The sequence below is a fragment of the Scyliorhinus torazame genome, chromosome 3 (assembly GCF_047496885.1).
Source record: "Scyliorhinus torazame isolate Kashiwa2021f chromosome 3, sScyTor2.1, whole genome shotgun sequence".
Taxonomy (NCBI): domain Eukaryota; kingdom Metazoa; phylum Chordata; class Chondrichthyes; order Carcharhiniformes; family Scyliorhinidae; genus Scyliorhinus; species Scyliorhinus torazame.
Genome location: NC_092709.1, coordinates 911,740 through 928,142, shown reverse-complemented (window position 1 = coordinate 928,142; position 16,403 = coordinate 911,740). Strand labels below are relative to the sequence as shown.

General features: G+C 51.0%; 1 protein-coding gene across 1 annotated transcript in view; it reads right to left on the bottom strand.

Annotated features, from left to right (window-relative positions):
* LOC140408239 (diacylglycerol kinase theta) overlaps window positions 1–16,403 on the bottom strand; it is a 267,197-nt gene that overhangs the window by 19,246 nt on the left and 231,548 nt on the right. The window contains exons 19-20 of the mRNA XM_072495177.1: window positions 15,494–15,640; window positions 8,976–9,087 (exon numbers count right to left, since the gene is read on the bottom strand). Of these exons, the coding sequence (XP_072351278.1) occupies window positions 8,976–9,087; window positions 15,494–15,640 (259 nt within the window). The remainder of the gene's footprint in view (window positions 1–8,975; window positions 9,088–15,493; window positions 15,641–16,403) is intronic.

The following is a 16,403-nucleotide window of genomic DNA, read 5'->3' as shown; positions in this document are numbered from 1 at the left end:
CTTCTGACCACCAGAAAGGCGGAGGTGCTGTGGAGGAAGGCACAGGGGAGGAGGTATGAATATGGGGAAAAGGCTAGTCGCCTGTTGGCTCATCAGTTGTGAAAGAGGACAGCAGCGAGGGAGATAGGAGGAATTAGAGACGAAAAGGGAGACACGGTGCGAAGAGCAGGAAAGATAAATGAGGTGTTCAAGACCTTCTATGAGGGACTGTATAGGTCTCAACCCCCAGAGGGAGAGGAGGGGTTGCGGCAGATCCTGGATCAATTGAGGTTCCCGAAAGTGGAGGAGCAGGAGGTGGTAGGCCTGGGGGCACCGATTGGGGTGGACGAGGTTATTAAGGGACTGGGAAGCATGCAAGCAGGGAAGGCTCCGGGACCAGACGGGTTCCCGGTGGAATATTACAGAAAATATGTGGACTTGTTGGCCCCGTTGATGGTGAGGACGTTCAATGAGGCCAGGGAAGGAGGGACTTTACCCCCGACGATGTCGGAGGCGACGATATCGCTAATTTTGAAGAGGGATAAAGATCCGTTGCAGTGCGGGTCCTATAGACCTATTTCATTATTGAACGTGGACGCCAAATTGTTGGCAAAGGTACTGGCATCGAGGATAGAGGACTGTGTCCCGGGGGTGGTGCACGAAGACCAGACAGGGTTCGTAAAAGGGAGACAACTGAATGTTAACGTGCGACGACTATTAGGGGTGATAATGATGCCCCCAGTGGAGGGGGAGGCAGAGATAGTGGCGGCAATGGATGCAGAGAAGGCATTTGATAGGGTGGAGTGGGAGTATTTATGGGAAGTGTTAAGGAGGTTTGGGTTCGGGAACGGGTTTATTAGCTGGGTCAAACTTCTTTATGGGGCTCCAACAGCAAGTGTAGTTACTGGTCGACAAAGATCGGAGTATTTCCGACTATATAGGGGAACAAGACAGGGATGCCCGCTGTCTCCATTGTTGTTCGCGTTGGCAATTGAACCTCTGGCCATAGCGTTGAGAGACTCCAGGAAATGGAGAGGGGTGATTAGAGGGGGAGAAGAACACCGAGTCTCGTTATACGCAGATGACCTATTGTTATACGTGTCGGACCCAGCGGGGGGGATGATAGAGGTTATGCAAATGTTGAGGGAGTTTGGGGATTTCTCGGGGTATAGGCTAAACATGGGGAAGAGTGAATTATTTGTGATACATCCAGGGGACCAGAGTAGAGAGATAGAAGGCTTGTCTCTAAGGAAAGTGGAAAGAAACTTCCGATACCTGGGGATTCAGATCGCTAGGAGCTGGGGAACCTTGCACAGACTTAATCTGACACGGCTGGTAGAACAAATGGAGGAGGACTTTAAGAGGTGGGACATGCAGCCTTTATCGCTGGCGGGCAGGGTGCAAGCAATTAAGATGATGGTCCTCCCGAGGTTCTTATTTGTATTTCAATGTCTCCCTATACTAATCACTAAGACCTTTTTTAATAAAATAGACAGGAGCATCACGAGCTTCGTGTGGGCAGGGAAAGTTCCGAGAGTAAGGAGGGGGTTCCTTCAGCGTAGTAGGGACAGAGGTGGATTGGCACTACCGAACTTGGGCGATTACTATTGGGCCGCCAATGTGGCAATGATACGTAAATGGATGATGGAGGGTGAGGGAGCGGCGTGGAAAAGACTGGAGAGAAAGTCCTGTAAAGGGACGAGTTTAGAGGCGCTGGTGACGGCGCCGCTACCGCTCTCACCTATAAAGTTTACCACGAACCCGGTGGTGGCGGCAACATTGAATATCTGGGGACAGTGGAGGCGACAGAGAGGGGTGCGGGGCGCCCTGGTGGGGTCCCCAATTAGGAACAACCATAGGTTCGCCCCAGGAAGAATGGATGGAGGATTTCAGAGCTGGTTCCAGTTGGGAATTAGGAGGGTGGGAGATTTATTTATAGATGGGACTTTTGCGAGCTTGGGAGCATTGGAGGAAAAGTATAAGTTGCCCCGGGGAAACTTCCTGAGATATATGCAGGTGAGGGCATTTACTAGACAACAGGTGAGGGAATTTCCGCTGCTCCCGACACAGGGAACTCAGGACAGAGCGCTTTCAGGGGTGTGGGTCGGAGAGGGCAAGGTGTCAGAGATATACCGAGAGATGAGGGAAGAGGGGGAGGAGTTGGTGGGCGAACTAAAAGGAAAGTGGGAAGAAGAACTGGGGGAGGAGATAGAGGAGGGTATGTGGGCTGATGCCCTAAGCAGGGTAAATTCCTCTTCCTCATGCGCCAGGCTTAGCCTGATTCAATTTAAGGTGCTACATAGAGCACACATAACGGGAGCAAGATTGAGCAGGTTCTTTGGAGTGGAGGACAAATGTGGGAGGTGCGGCGGGAGCCCGGCAAACCACGCACATATGTTTTGGGCGTGCCCGGCACTGGAAGGGTATTGGAAGGGAGTGACGGGAGTGATTTCGAAGGTGGTGAAGGCCCGGGTCAAACCAGGCTGGGGGTTAGCTCTATTTGGAGTTGCGGAAGAGCCGGGAGTGCAGGAGGCGAAAGAGGCCGACGTTGTGGCCTTTGCGTCCCTAGTAGCCCGGCGCAGGATCCTACTCATGTGGAAGGAGGCGAAACCCCCCGGACTGGAGGCCTGGGTAAATGATATGGCGGGGTTCATTAAACTGGAGCAGATAAAGTTTGCCCTGAGAGGATCGGCTCAAGGGTTCACCAGGCGGTGGCAGCCATTTCTCGACTACCTAGGGGAACGTTAGAGGGAAGACAGATGACCAGCAGCAGCCACCCGGGGGGAGAGGGGGGGGGGGGAGGGGTTTAGTTTATGTCAAAAGATTATGGGGTTTAGTTATTTGTGTATTGTTAAACATTTCTTTACTGTTACGTTTGCTTTGTAAGAGGGAAAAAATTGTTGTTTGGAAAAAATTTTCAATAAAATATATTTTTTAAAAAAAAGAAAAGAATCCCAATTTATCCAATCTCTCCTCGTAGCTACACTTTTCCAGCCCTGGCAAATCTTGTAACCCTCCTCTGCACTCTCTCCAGAGCAATAACGTCCGTCCAGTAATGTGGCGACCAGAACTGCACACAATATTCCAGTTGTGGCCTCACCAGTGTTTTATACAATTCCAACATTATAGCCGTACTTTTATACTCTATACCTCTGCCAATGATTTCTTAACAACCTTGTCTACTTGAACTGCTGTATTTAGGGACTTGTGTACTTTAAGGAAATTCCTTCTGAAAACATTTTTCCATTAAGGGGCAGTTTAGCGTGGCCATTCCACCTAACCTGCACATCTGTAGGTTGTATGGGTGAGACCCACGCAAACACGGGGAGAATGTGGAAACTCTACACAGACAGTGACCCAGGCGCGGGGACCAGTGTACTTGTACGCCAATATCTCTTGCTTCATCTATCCCTCTTAGTATATTCGTTGAAGGAAAAAGTAAATAGAAAGTTAATTGCAGGTGGTGTCAGGATCCAGCCTGGCTTGTGGTAGACAATCCAGAACAGATCCTGTGGTTGAGAACACAGAATTGCAGCCAAGCTCTCTATGAATAGACCAGTTTTCTGTTTGGCAGTAAGAAAAAAAAGCAACACCAGATGCGCTTGCTGAGGCGAATATGTCAATGGGTTGAGTGTTTGTACCAGAGAACCAGACCTCATCACTTACCAAAGAACTCTGAACAGCTACATCATCGTGACCCACACAGGAGGGGTTCAGAAACCTGCGACCAGGGCTCAGAAACCTGCGACCAGAGCTCAGAAACCTGCGACCAGGACTCAGAAACCTGCGACCAGGGCTCAGAAACCTGCGACCAGGGCTCAGAAACCTGCGACCAGGGCTCAGAAACCTGCGACCAGGGCTCAGAAACCTGCGACCAGGGCTCAGAAACCTGCGACCAGTGCTCAGAAACCTGCGACCAGGGCTCAGAAACCTGCGACCAGGGCTCAGAAACCTGCGACCAGGGCTCAGAAACCTGCGACCAGGGCTCAGAAACCTGCGACCAGGGCTCAGAAACCTGCGACCAGGGTTCAGAAACCTGCGACCAGGGCTCAGAAACCTGCGACCAGGGCTCAGAAACCTGCGACCAGGGCTCAGAAACCTGCGACCAGGGCTCAGAAACCTGCGACCAGGGCTCAGAAACCTGCGACCAGGGCTCAGAAACCTGCGACCAGGGCTCAGAAACCTGCGACCAGGGCTCAGAAACCTGCTACCAGGGCTCAGAAACCTGCGACCAGGGTTCAGAAACCTGCGACCAGGGCTCAGAAACCTGCGACCAGGGCTCAGAAACCTGCGACCAGGGTTCAGAAACCTGCGACCAGGGCTCAGAAACCTGCGACCAGGGCTCAGAAACCTGCGACCAGGGCTCAGAAACCTGCGACCAGGGATCAGAAACCTGCGCCCCGGGCTCAGAAACCTGCGACCAGGGCTCAGAAACCTGCGACCAGGGCTCAGAAACCTGCGACCAGGGATCAGAAACCTGCGACCAGGGATCAGAAACCTGCGACCAGGGCTCAGAAACCTGCGACCAGGGTTCAGAAACCTGCGACCAGGGATCAGAAACCTGCGACCAGGGCTAAGAAACCTGCGACCAGGGATCAGAAACCTGCGACCAGGGCTCAGAAACCTGCGACCAGGGTTCAGAAACCTGCGACCAGGGATCAGAAACCTGCGACCAGGGTTCAGAAACCTGCGACCAGGGCTCAGAAACCTGCGACCAGGGCTCAGAAACCTGCGACCAGGGCTCAGAAACCTGCGACCAGGGTTCAGAAACCTGCGACCAGGGCTCAGAAACCTGCGACCAGGGATCAGAAACCTGCGACCAGGGCTCAGAAACCCGCGACCAGGGTTCAGAAACCTGCGACCAGGGTTCAGAAACCTGCGACCAGGGCTCAGAAACCTGCGACCAGGGCTCAGAAACCTGCGACCAGGGCTCAGAAACCTGCGACCAGGGTTCAGAAACCTGCGACCAGGGCTCAGAAACCTGCGACCAGGGTTCAGAAACCTGCGACCAGGGCTCAGAAACCTGCGACCAGGGCTCAGAAACCTGCGACCAGGGCTCAGAAACCTGCGACCAGGGCTCAGAAACCTGCGACCAGGGCTCAGAAACCTGCGACCAGGGCTCAGAAACCTGCGACCAGGGTTCAGAAACCTGCGACCAGGGATCAGAAACCTGCGACCAGGGATCAGAAACCTGCGACCAGGGCTCAGAAACCTGCGACCAGGGCTCAGAAACCTGCGACCAGGGCTCAGAAACCTGCGACCAGGGCTCAGAAACCTGCGACCAGGGCTCAGAAACCTGCGACCAGGGCTCAGAAACCTGCGACCAGGGATCAGAAACCTGCGACCAGGGTTCAGAAACCTGCGACCAGGGCTCAGAAACCTGCGACCAGGGATCAGAAACCTGCGACCAGGGCTCAGAAACCTGCGACCAGGGCTCAGAAACCTGCGACCAGGGCTCAGAAACCTGCGACCAGGGATCAGAAACCTGCGACCAGGGATCAGAAACCTGCGACCAGGGCTCAGAAACCTGCGACCAGGGCTCAGAAACCTGCGACCAGGGCTCAGAAACCTGCGACCAGGGCTCAGAAACCTGCGACCAGGGCTCAGAAACCTGCGACCAGAGTTCAGAAACCTGCGCCTCGTCATAGTAACTATGTCCGGAACTCCAGATTTCATACAGCTGCTGGTGAATGCATCTCAAGAACTGAAACAATTAAGTGGAAGTGAAAGATCCAACATAGAAAGGATTGAGAGATTGTACGTGGTGCGGGGAGTGACGCGAGTGTAACTATGTGAGGCGCATTTTTGTTGTATCAACTAATTAAAGTGAAATTTACCTTTTTTTAAATATCCTTCACCTGTTAATTAATGTTTGAATTATGTTTTGTTTTATTCATTTATGGGATGTGAACATCGCTGGTTAGGCCAGTGTTTATTGACCAACCCTAATTGTCCTTGACACAGCGATGGTGGTGCCTCCTCCAACCGCTGCAGTCCATGGTGTAGGTACACCCACTGTGCTGTTAGGAAGGGAGGTACACCCACTGTGCTGTTAGGGAGGGAGGTACACCCACTGTGCTGTTAGGGAGGGAGGTACACCCACTGTGCTGTTAGGGAGGGAGGTACACCCACTGTGCTGTTAGGGAGGGAGGTACACCCACTGTGCTGTTAGGGAGGGAGGTACACCCACTGTGCTGTTAGTGTGCTGTTAGGGAGGGAGGTACACCCACTGTGCTGTTAGGGAGGGAGGTACACCCACTGTGCTGTTAGGGAGGGAATTCCAGGATGTTGCCCCAGTAACGGCGATATATTTCCAAGTCAGAGTGTTAAATGACTTGGAGGGGAACCTCCAGGTGGTGGGGTTCCCAGGTATTTGCTGCCTTCTAGAATGTAGCAGTCGTGGATTCGGACGTTCCTGTCTAAGGAGCCAAGGTGCATTCCTCCAGCGCATCTGAAACATAAGAGCAGGAGGAGGCCATTCGGTCCCAAGAGTCTGCTGTGCCATTCAATATGGTCATGCCTGATGCTCCATCTCAACACCACACCTGCTCTCTCCTCGTACAGTTTGACACCTTTACAGTCAGAAATTTATCTATTTTGTTCTTAAATATATTCAGTGATTTGGCCTCCACAGCATCTGTGCTGGAGAATTCCACAGCTTCACACCCTCTGAGTGAAGAAATTTCTCCTCAGCTCAATCCTAATGGCCGACCCTGTATCCTGCGACTCTGACCCTTTGTTCCAGACCCCCCCCCCCAACCAGAGGAAACAGCATCGCGATATCCAGCCTGTCCCGTCCTCTCACAACTTTATACATTTCAATGAAATCCCCTCTAAATTTCCCAGTCAATCCAATCCCTCCATATAGGACAATCCTGCCATCCCAGCAATCAGTCTGGGCAACATTCGCTGCACTCCCTCAATGGCAAGTATATCACTTCTTAGATAAGGAGACCAACATTTCACACACTGCTGCCTCGCTCTGCATCACCCCCCAGCCCCCCAGCCCAGTACGGGGATTGAACCCACGCTGCTGCCTCGCTCTGCATCACCCCCCAGCCCGGTACGGGGACTGAACCCACGCTGCTGCCTCGCTCTGCATCACCCCCCAGCCCGGTACGGGGACTGAACCCACGCTGCTGCCTCGCTCTGCATCACCACCCAGCCCCCCCAGCCCGGTACGGGGATTGAACACACACTGCTGCCTCGCTCTGCATCACCACCCAGCCCGGTACGGGGATTGAACCCACGCTGCTGCCTCGCTCTGCATCACCACCCAGCCCGGTACGGGGACTGAACCCACGCTGCTGCCTCGCTCTGCATCACCACCCAGCCCCCCAGCCCGGTACGGGGATTGAACACACACTGCTGCCTCGCTCTGCATCACCACCCAGCCCGGTATGGGGACTGAACCCCCGCTGCTGCCTCACTCTGCATCACCCCCCAGCCTGGTACGGGGACTGAACCCACGCTGCTGCCTCGCTCTGCATCACCCCCCAGCCCCCCAGCCCGGTACGGGGACTGAACCCACGCTGCTGCCTCGCTCTGCATCACCACCCAGCACACTGAGCTAATCCAGCCCCACCCCTGTATCTAAGGTGGATTGGATGATTATAGCCAATACCTTCGCAATTCCAACCTTTACTTTCCCCAGTGCCCTCGGTTGTGGTTCTGGTGACTTATCAATTGTAAAAAAGCCAGGCTCCCTCATACCTGCTCTTTATCAATTAGCCTATCAAATGTCCCAACTACTGACTCTCCCAATGTGATTTGGCTGCATCATCTTCCTTGACACGGGAAGGTGAAAAGCACTAATTTAATACCTCAGCCACACCCTGCCTCCATGCGTAGACTCTCTTTTAGGTCTTTAATCCTTCTTTTTACTATTGATTTATTTATTTTTAATAAATTTCGAGTACCCAATTCATTTTTTCCAGTTAAGGGACAATTTAGCGTGGCCAATCCACCTAGCCTGCACATCTTTGGGTTGTGGGGGTGAAACCCACGCAGACACGGGGAGAATGTGCAAACTCCACACAGACAGTGACCCAGAGCCGGGATCGAACCTGGGACCTCGGCGCCGTGAGGCAGCAGTGCTAGCCACTGCGCCACCGTGCTGCCCCTTTTTACTATTTAGATGAGATTTGTGAACAGAAATAAACAGAAACTGTACAAGAGCAGATGCCATCAGTTAAAACATCTCCTGACTAGCCCCATGCGGACTGGACAGGGGTATTGTACCGGAAGCCCAGCCCGAGAGTCGGACAGGTGTATTGTACCTGACGTCCAGCCCGAGAGTCGGACAGGTGTATTGTACCTGACGCCCAGCCCTAGAGTCAGAGTGTATTGTACCTGACGCCCAGCCCGAGAGTCGGACAGGTGTATTGTACCTGACGCCCAGCCCGAGAGTCGGACAGGTGTATTGCACCGGAAGCCCAGCCCGAGAGTCGGACAGGTGTATTGTACCTGACGCCCAGCCCGAGAGTCGGACAGGTGTATTGTACCTGACGCCCAGCCCGAGAGTCGGACAGGTGTATTGCACCGGAAGCCCAGCCCGAGAGTCGGACAGGTGTATTGTACCTGACGCCCAGCCCGAGAGTCGGACAGGTGTATTGCACCGGAAGCCCAGCCCGAGAGTCGGACAGGTGTATTGTACCTGACGCCCAGCCCGAGAGTTACTATCCGAGTGAAGCAGGTGAGCTGGGTGGCTACACCCTTGGGTACAATGTGTCAACAAAAAGCTGAGGGTCAAGTTGCGAATGTCCTTCCTAATTCATTTACAATCCTCCTGTGGTGATGTCAAACCGGACTTTCATTCTTCGTGACATCTTGACCCTCAGAAATGGGTAATCCCTGAAGGCAAAGGCCAGGAACCTCAGGAAGGATTTCAAATTTGACTCATCCACAGACAACTGACACACCTTTGACAATTTATCTTTACATTTTTTGTTGAATTTTAGTAGAATTTCCATTACAATGAAAAGTCCGGCATTTACCATGTGGACGACCCCAGTGACCCCAACTACTTCCAGCATCCCATCATCCATCTGGGGTCTATTGAAACGACCATCACTGTCAGACCCCCACAGATCTGCTCCAGATCCCCAGCTGTAAAAACATCAGACAGATAGTTAGCATGTTTTAACTGCTACAGGAAAATCCCTCTCCAGGACGGTGAATTCACCCCATAGTTTCCAGTCGTTTCCCTACTGAAGTCAGACTGATTAGTCTGTAGTTGTCAGCTTTCTCCTTGCTCCCCTTTTTGAACAAGGATGTATTCGTCACCCCTCTGGCACCACTCCTGTGTTTCAGGAAGACTGGAGGATTATCATTAGAGCCTCTGCAAGTTCCACTTTCACTTCCCTCAGTGCTCTTGGATGTTTCTCATCCGGTCTTAGCACCGTATCAATTTTAAGTAAATTTAGCTTTTCTATCACCTCCTCCTCGACTGTAAATTCTCCGAGTGTATCAGTTACCTCCCCTCTCAGCTCAGCCTGGGGAGCAGCTTCTTCCTTTGTAAAGACAGATCCAAACTGCTGTTTTATACCTCTGCTATTTCTCTTGCCTCCATGTGGCAAGTTCCTTTTTATCTCTAATCGGCCCTACTCTTTTCTTTACACGTTACTATTTGTAAGCTTATAGGCGGTCTTGGGATTCTCTTTTCATGCTCTCTCCTTGTTTTCCTTATTAGTTTTTTCACTTCTCTTCTGGTCCTTTTACATTCAATCTGATTCTCCATTGTATTTTCCACCTGACATCTTGTGCTCTTTCGGAGGGTCTGTTATCACAATGGGCCAAATGGCCTCCTTCTGCACTGTGGGGATTCTGCTGTATGCGCACTTCTTTCTGAACGCTCTCGATTTATTAGTTTTACCTTTCCCCTTTAAGGGAATATACTGTGACATTGTCCAATCTCTTTCCCCTTTAAGGGAATATACTGTGACATTGTCCAATCTCTTTCCCCTTTAAGGGAATATACTGTGACATTGTCCAATCTCTTTCCCCTTTCAGGGAATATACTGTGACATTGTCCAATCTCTTTCCCCTTTAAGGGAATATACTGTGACATTGTCCAATCTCTTTCCCCTTTCAGGGAATATACTGTGACATTGTCCAATCTCTTTCCCCTTTAAGGGAATATACTGTGACCTTGTCCAATCTCTTTCCCCTTTAAGGGAATATACTGTGACCTTGTCCAATCTCGATCAGATGGCCCATTGTTCAGCCGCCGACTTTCTGCCAACATTTGATTCCAACTCACTCGACTCGGGTACATTCTGATCCCGTTGTCGGCTTTCCCCCAACTAATTATCCCTGCTCTGGATCGCTCCTTGTCCTTTGCCATGGCCAATCTAAACCTTGTGATAAAATGGTCACTGTCCCCTAAATGGTCTCCCACTATTTTTGATCCACTTGGGCCAACTCATTCTTCAGAACCAGGTCCAAGTTGGAGCGGAAGCATACTGCTCCACTATTAGAGTGAACACACTCTGGAACTCTGACCCTTCTGGTCCCTTTGCACTATCCCGATTCCAGCCTATATTTGGATCATTGAAGCCCCTGTTATAAATACGCTATAATTCTTGCACATTTCTGCAAGTTCTTTGCAAATTTATTTCTCTACAACCCTTCCACTAGTTGGTGGTCTATAAACTACACCAATCAACGTTATTGTACCTTTTTCATTCCAGCCAGCCAGAGAGATTCTGTCCTTGGCCCCTCTGAAACATCCTCTCCCCCCAGGACTGCAATACCATCTTTAATCGGTACCGCCATTATCCCCACAATCTCTTTTCTTCTTTTCTGTCTCTTCTAAATACCTGGTACCCAGGAATATTTAAAGCTCAGCCCTGCCTTTCTTTGATCCAGGTCTCCATTATAGCAATATCATAATTCCATTTGTCAACCTGTGCCTGTAGTTCACTAATCTTATTAACCGCACGCCGTGCATTTACACACATGCACATTATCCCTGATTTAGAGCTGTTAAAAAACTTTTCCCCTTACTCTGACCCCAGGTAATTACTTAGTATTGCTGACTCTGTCAAACTGTCAAGTATTCTATCTATCACGGTACTCTCTGATATATCCTCCTTATCAGTTTATACTTCACTACTTCCTGTTGCCAGCTTTTCTCCTCTCCACTCTGAATTTCCCCTCAGGTTATCACCCCTCTGCCAATTTAGCTTCAATCCTCCCCAACAGCATTAGTAAACCTCCCTGCAAGGACATTAGCCCCAGTCCTGTTAAGGTGTAACCCGTCCTTCTTGTATAGGTCCCACCTGCCCCATAACTGGTTTCAATGCCTCAGAAATCTACAGCCCTCCCTCTTACTCCATTTCACCAGCCATGTGTCAAACTGCTCGATCTTCCTGTTCTTATGCTCACTAGCGCGAGGCACTGGGAGTAATCGTGAGATTGCTGCTCTTGAAGTCTTGCTTTTTAATTTCCTTCTTAGCAGCCCAAAATCTGCTTTTCCTCATGTCATTCGTCCCAATGTGGCCATAACCGCTGGCTGTTCACCCTCCCCCAAAATGATGTCCTGCAGCCATTGTGGACATCCTTCAGTCTGGTTACAGGGAGGTACAATCCTGCAGTGATGACCACAGCCACAGAAACAGTGGTCTGTTCCCAACTGTTAAAAAAGTTAATTCAAGGAATGTCGACATCACTAGCTAGAGAACCTTTTATTGTCTAACCCTAATTGCCCTCGAGATGATGGTGGTGAGCTGCCTTCTTGAACCTTTGTAATCTATTAGAACATTAGAACATAGAACATACAGTGCAGAAGGAGGCCATTCAACCCACTGAGTCTGCACCGACCCACTTAAGCCCTCACTTCCGCCCTATCCCCGTAACCCAATAACCCCTCCTAACCCTTTTGGTCACTAAGGGCAATTTATCATGGCCAATCCACCTAACCTGCTCGTCTTTGGACTCCATGATGTGGAGATGCTGGCGTTGGACTGGGGTGAGCACAGTACGAAGTCTCACAACACCAGGTTAAAGTCCAACAGGTTTGTTTCGATATCACTAGCTTTCGGAGCGCTGCTCCTTCCTCAGGTGAATGAAGAGGTCTGTTCCAGAAACACATATATAGACAAATTCAAAGATGCCAAACAATGCTTGGAATGCGAGCATTAGCAGGTGATTAAATCTTTACAGATCCAGAGATGGGGTAACCCCAGGTTAAAGAGGTGTGAATTGTACCAAGCCAGGACAGTTGGTAGGATTTTGCAGGCCAGATGGTGGGGGATGAATGTAATGCAACATGAATCCCAGGTCCCGGTTGAGGCCGCACTCATGTGTGCGGAACTTGGCTATAAGTTTCTGCTCGGCGATTCTGCGTTGTCGCGGGTCCTGAAGGCCGCCTTGGAGAACGCTTACCCGGAGATCAGAGGCTGAATGCCCTTGAATGCTGAAGTGTTCCCCGACTGGAAGGGAACATTCCTGCCTGGTGATTGTTGCGCGATGTCCGTTCATTCGTTGTCGCAGCGTCTGCATGGTCTCGCCAATGTACCACGCTTCGGGACATCCTTTCCTGCAGCGTATGAGGTAGACAACGTTGGCCGAGTCGCACGAGTATGTACCGCGTACCTGGTGGGTGGTGTTCTCACGTGTAATAGTGGTATCCATGTCGATGATCTGGCACGTCTTGCAGAGATTACCATGACAGGGTTGTGTGGTGTCGTGGTCGCTGTTCTGAAGACTGGGTAGTTTGCTGCAAACAATGGTTCGTTTGAGGTTGCGCGGTTGTTTGAAGGCAAGTAGTGGGGGTGTGGGGATGACCTTGGCAAGATGTTCATCGTCATCAATGACGTGTTGAAGGCTGTGAAGAAGATGACGTAGTTTCTCCGCTCCGGGGAAGTACTGGACGACGAAGGGTATTCTGTCGGTTGTGTCCCATGTTTGTCTTCTGAGGAGGTCGGTCCGGTTTTTCGCTGTGGCGTGTTGGAACTGTCGATCGATGTGTCGAGTGCCATATCCCGTTCGTACGAGGGCATCTTTCAACGTCTGTAGATGCCCTCCATCTACAGACGTTGAAAGATGCCCTCGTACGAACAGGATATGGCGCTCGACTCATCGATCGACAGTTCCAACGCGCCACAGCGAAAAACCGCACCGACCTCCTCAGAAGACAAACATGGGACACAACCGACAGAATACCCTTCGTCGTCCAGTACTTCCCCGGAGCGGAGAAACTACGTCATCTTCTTCACAGCCTTCAACACGTCATTGATGACGATGAACATCTTGCCAAGGTCATCCCCACACCCCCACTACTTGCCTTCAAACAACCGCGCAACCTCAAACGAACCATTGTTTGCAGCAAACTACCCAGTCTTCAGAACAGCGACCACGACACCACACAACCCTGTCATGGTAATCTCTGCAAGACGTGCCAGATCATCGACATGGATACCACTATTACACGTGAGAACACCACCCACCAGGTACGCGGTACATACTCGTGTGACTCGGCCAACGTTGTCTACCTCATACGCTGCAGGAAAGGATGTCCCGAAGCGTGGTACATTGGCGAGACCATGCAGACGCTGCGACAACGAATGAACGGATATCGCGCAACAATCACCAGGCAGGAATGTTCCCTTCCAGTCGGGGAACACTTCAGCATTCAAGGGCATTCAGCCTCTGATCTCCGGGTAAGCGTTCTCCAAGGCGGCCTTCAGGACCCGCGACAACGCAGAATCGCCGAGCAGAAACTTATAGCCAAGTTCCGCACACGAGTGCGGCCTCAACCGGGACCTGGGATTCATGTTGCATTACATTCATCCCCCACCATCTGGCCTGCGAAATCCTACCAACTGTCCTGGCTTGGTACAATTCACACCTCTTTAACCTGGGGTTACCCCATCTCTGGATCTGTAAAGATTTAATCACCTGCTAATGCTCGCATTCCAAGCATGGTTTGGCATCTTTGAATTTGTCTATATATGTGTTTCTGGAACAGACCTCTTCATTCACCTGAGGAAGGAGCAGCGCTCCGAAAGCTAGTGATATCGAAACAAACCTGTTGGACTTTAACCTGGTGTTGTAAGACTTCGTCCCGTCTTTGGACTGTGGGAGAAAACCGGAGCATCCGGAGGAAACCCACGCAGACACGGGGAGAACGTGCAGACTCCGCACAGACAGTGACCCAGCAGGGAATCGAACCTGGGAACCTGGCGCTGTGAAGCCACAGTGCTAACCACTTGTGCTACCGTGCTGCCCGATGTGGTGTCGGTACATCTGCAGTGCTGTTAGGAAGGGAGTTCCTGGATTTTGACCCAGCAACAGTAAAGGAATGGTGATATATTAGGGAATGCCCTACCACTACAACACTTCCAATCGCCCTTCATCCCTCCTGTGCAGCTGAACGCTCGTGAGGCCACAACCTGGCTCTGAATGGAAAAGCGGTTAGAGAACGAGATAGCCTCAAGGGACTCCTGCACTGCCTGTCTGTTTCTATCATATACTCTGGCAATCACCCATTCCCTCTCTCCCCTTTTGGCTGTGGTATGACTGCCTCTCTAAACATGCTATCCATGTCATCCTCAGCCTTGTAGATGCACCATAGTGACTCCAGCCTCTGCTCGAGTTCTACAACCCAGAACTCAAGTTTGTGCACACGGTGACACTTCCTGCAGATGCAGTCATCAAGGGAATTTTGTGCCTGCATGATTTCCCACATCCTGCAGGATGCACATTCCACTTGTTAGACTTTTTAGTTGCTGTGATATGAAGAGTCTAAAGTTCTGTGCTAAAGTTCTAAAGAAAAACTTTTAGTTAATTGCTAAAGTAAAGACTAAACTTTAGATAGAAATTAACCCTTAAATTAAAATTAATTCTTAAAACTCCCTCACTCACCAAACTCCAATTTAGGCACTGTAATGCATACATAGCAACCTTCCAGTGCAATGTAATGCAATTGATTTGTTCTATAAAGCATTCAAACAAACATTAGAAATAATTTTATAAAACTCCTGACACAAATCCTGGTCACTGGAAGCTTGCATGGAGTAGTCAGGTGCACACATTCCTCAATTCCCACCAAATGTTTTGCAATGTTTTAGAGGCAATTCCAGCAGCAGGTTGCTTTAAACACAGTGAATTCTATTATCCAGTGAGGATCAGTAACTGGGGCTGAAGCTGAAATCAATAGGGAGGGAGTTCACTACAGCCAATGAATCTTTCAACACAAATATTCCACAATTTGACTCCCTCCCAATTGGCAAATGAGACTAGGGATGCCTTCGTTTTGATGTAGCCAGTTGGAGGAGGAACGGCAACAATTTGCATTTATATAGCACCTTCATTGTGGGAAATGCCCCAGGGTGCTTCACAGAAGCATAATCAAAATTGGTATCGAGATATATATTAGGAGGGGTGAACCAAATGTTTGGTACAAGTGGTTGATTATAAGTAGTTTGTTAAAGGAGGTGACGGAGGGACAAAGAAACAGAGAGTTAGGGAGGGAATTCTACAGGAATCAGATTTGTTTCTAAATGTTTACCTGGGAATGTTGAGAAAGATAAGGCCTTCAATGTTCGGAAGTTCCACTTCACGATCATCCACTTGAAGTTTTAAGTCTCCGTGCAGATTACATGTGTGGCTAATCTTCTGCAAACCAACTTTGACATAAACTCCTTTGTTATGAAACCTGAAGTGAAAAGTAAAACTTTTTTTGATTGAAATATACACTTTGAAGGAAACCAAATATATTTTCTGTGGTATAAATTACACACTCACCCCACACATTTTTAGTGTACAACAACCATTTTACGGGTGATTATCATTTAGATAGATGTAGTTTGTGACATTCTTTTATTTCAGACTAGCTAAACCTCCAAACCTAACGGATTTTCAGAAAGCAAGTTCAGCACCAATTATTCACAGTTAACACATGACTGAAATAATCACTTTCATTAAAACGGAAAAGCTCCTCTTTATATTGGGAAGAGAGGAGAGGGGGCAGAGGGGGCGGGGGGGAGGAGTGGAGGGAGCGGCGGGGAGGGGGAGGATGCGGAGGGGAGGAATGGAGGGGGAGGGGTCAGAGGGGAGAGGGCAGAGGGGAGGGGGGCTGGAGGGGAGGGGGGCTGGAGGGGAGGGGGGGCGGAGGGGAGGGGGCGGAGGGGAGGGGGGGCGGAGGGGAGGGGGCGGAGGGGAGGGGGCGGAGGGGAGGGGGCGGAGGGGAGGGGGCGGAGGGGAGGGGGCGGAGGGGAGGGGGCGGAGGGGAGGGGGCGGAGGGGAGGGGGCGGAGGGGAGGGGGCGGAGGCGAGGGGGGCGGCGGGGAGGGGGCGGCGGGGAGGGGGCGGCGGGGAGGGGGCGGCGGGGAGGGGGCGGCGGGGAGGGGGCGGCGGGGAGGGGACGGCGGGGAGGGGACGGCGGGGAGGGGACGGCGGGGAGGGGACGGCGGGGAGGGG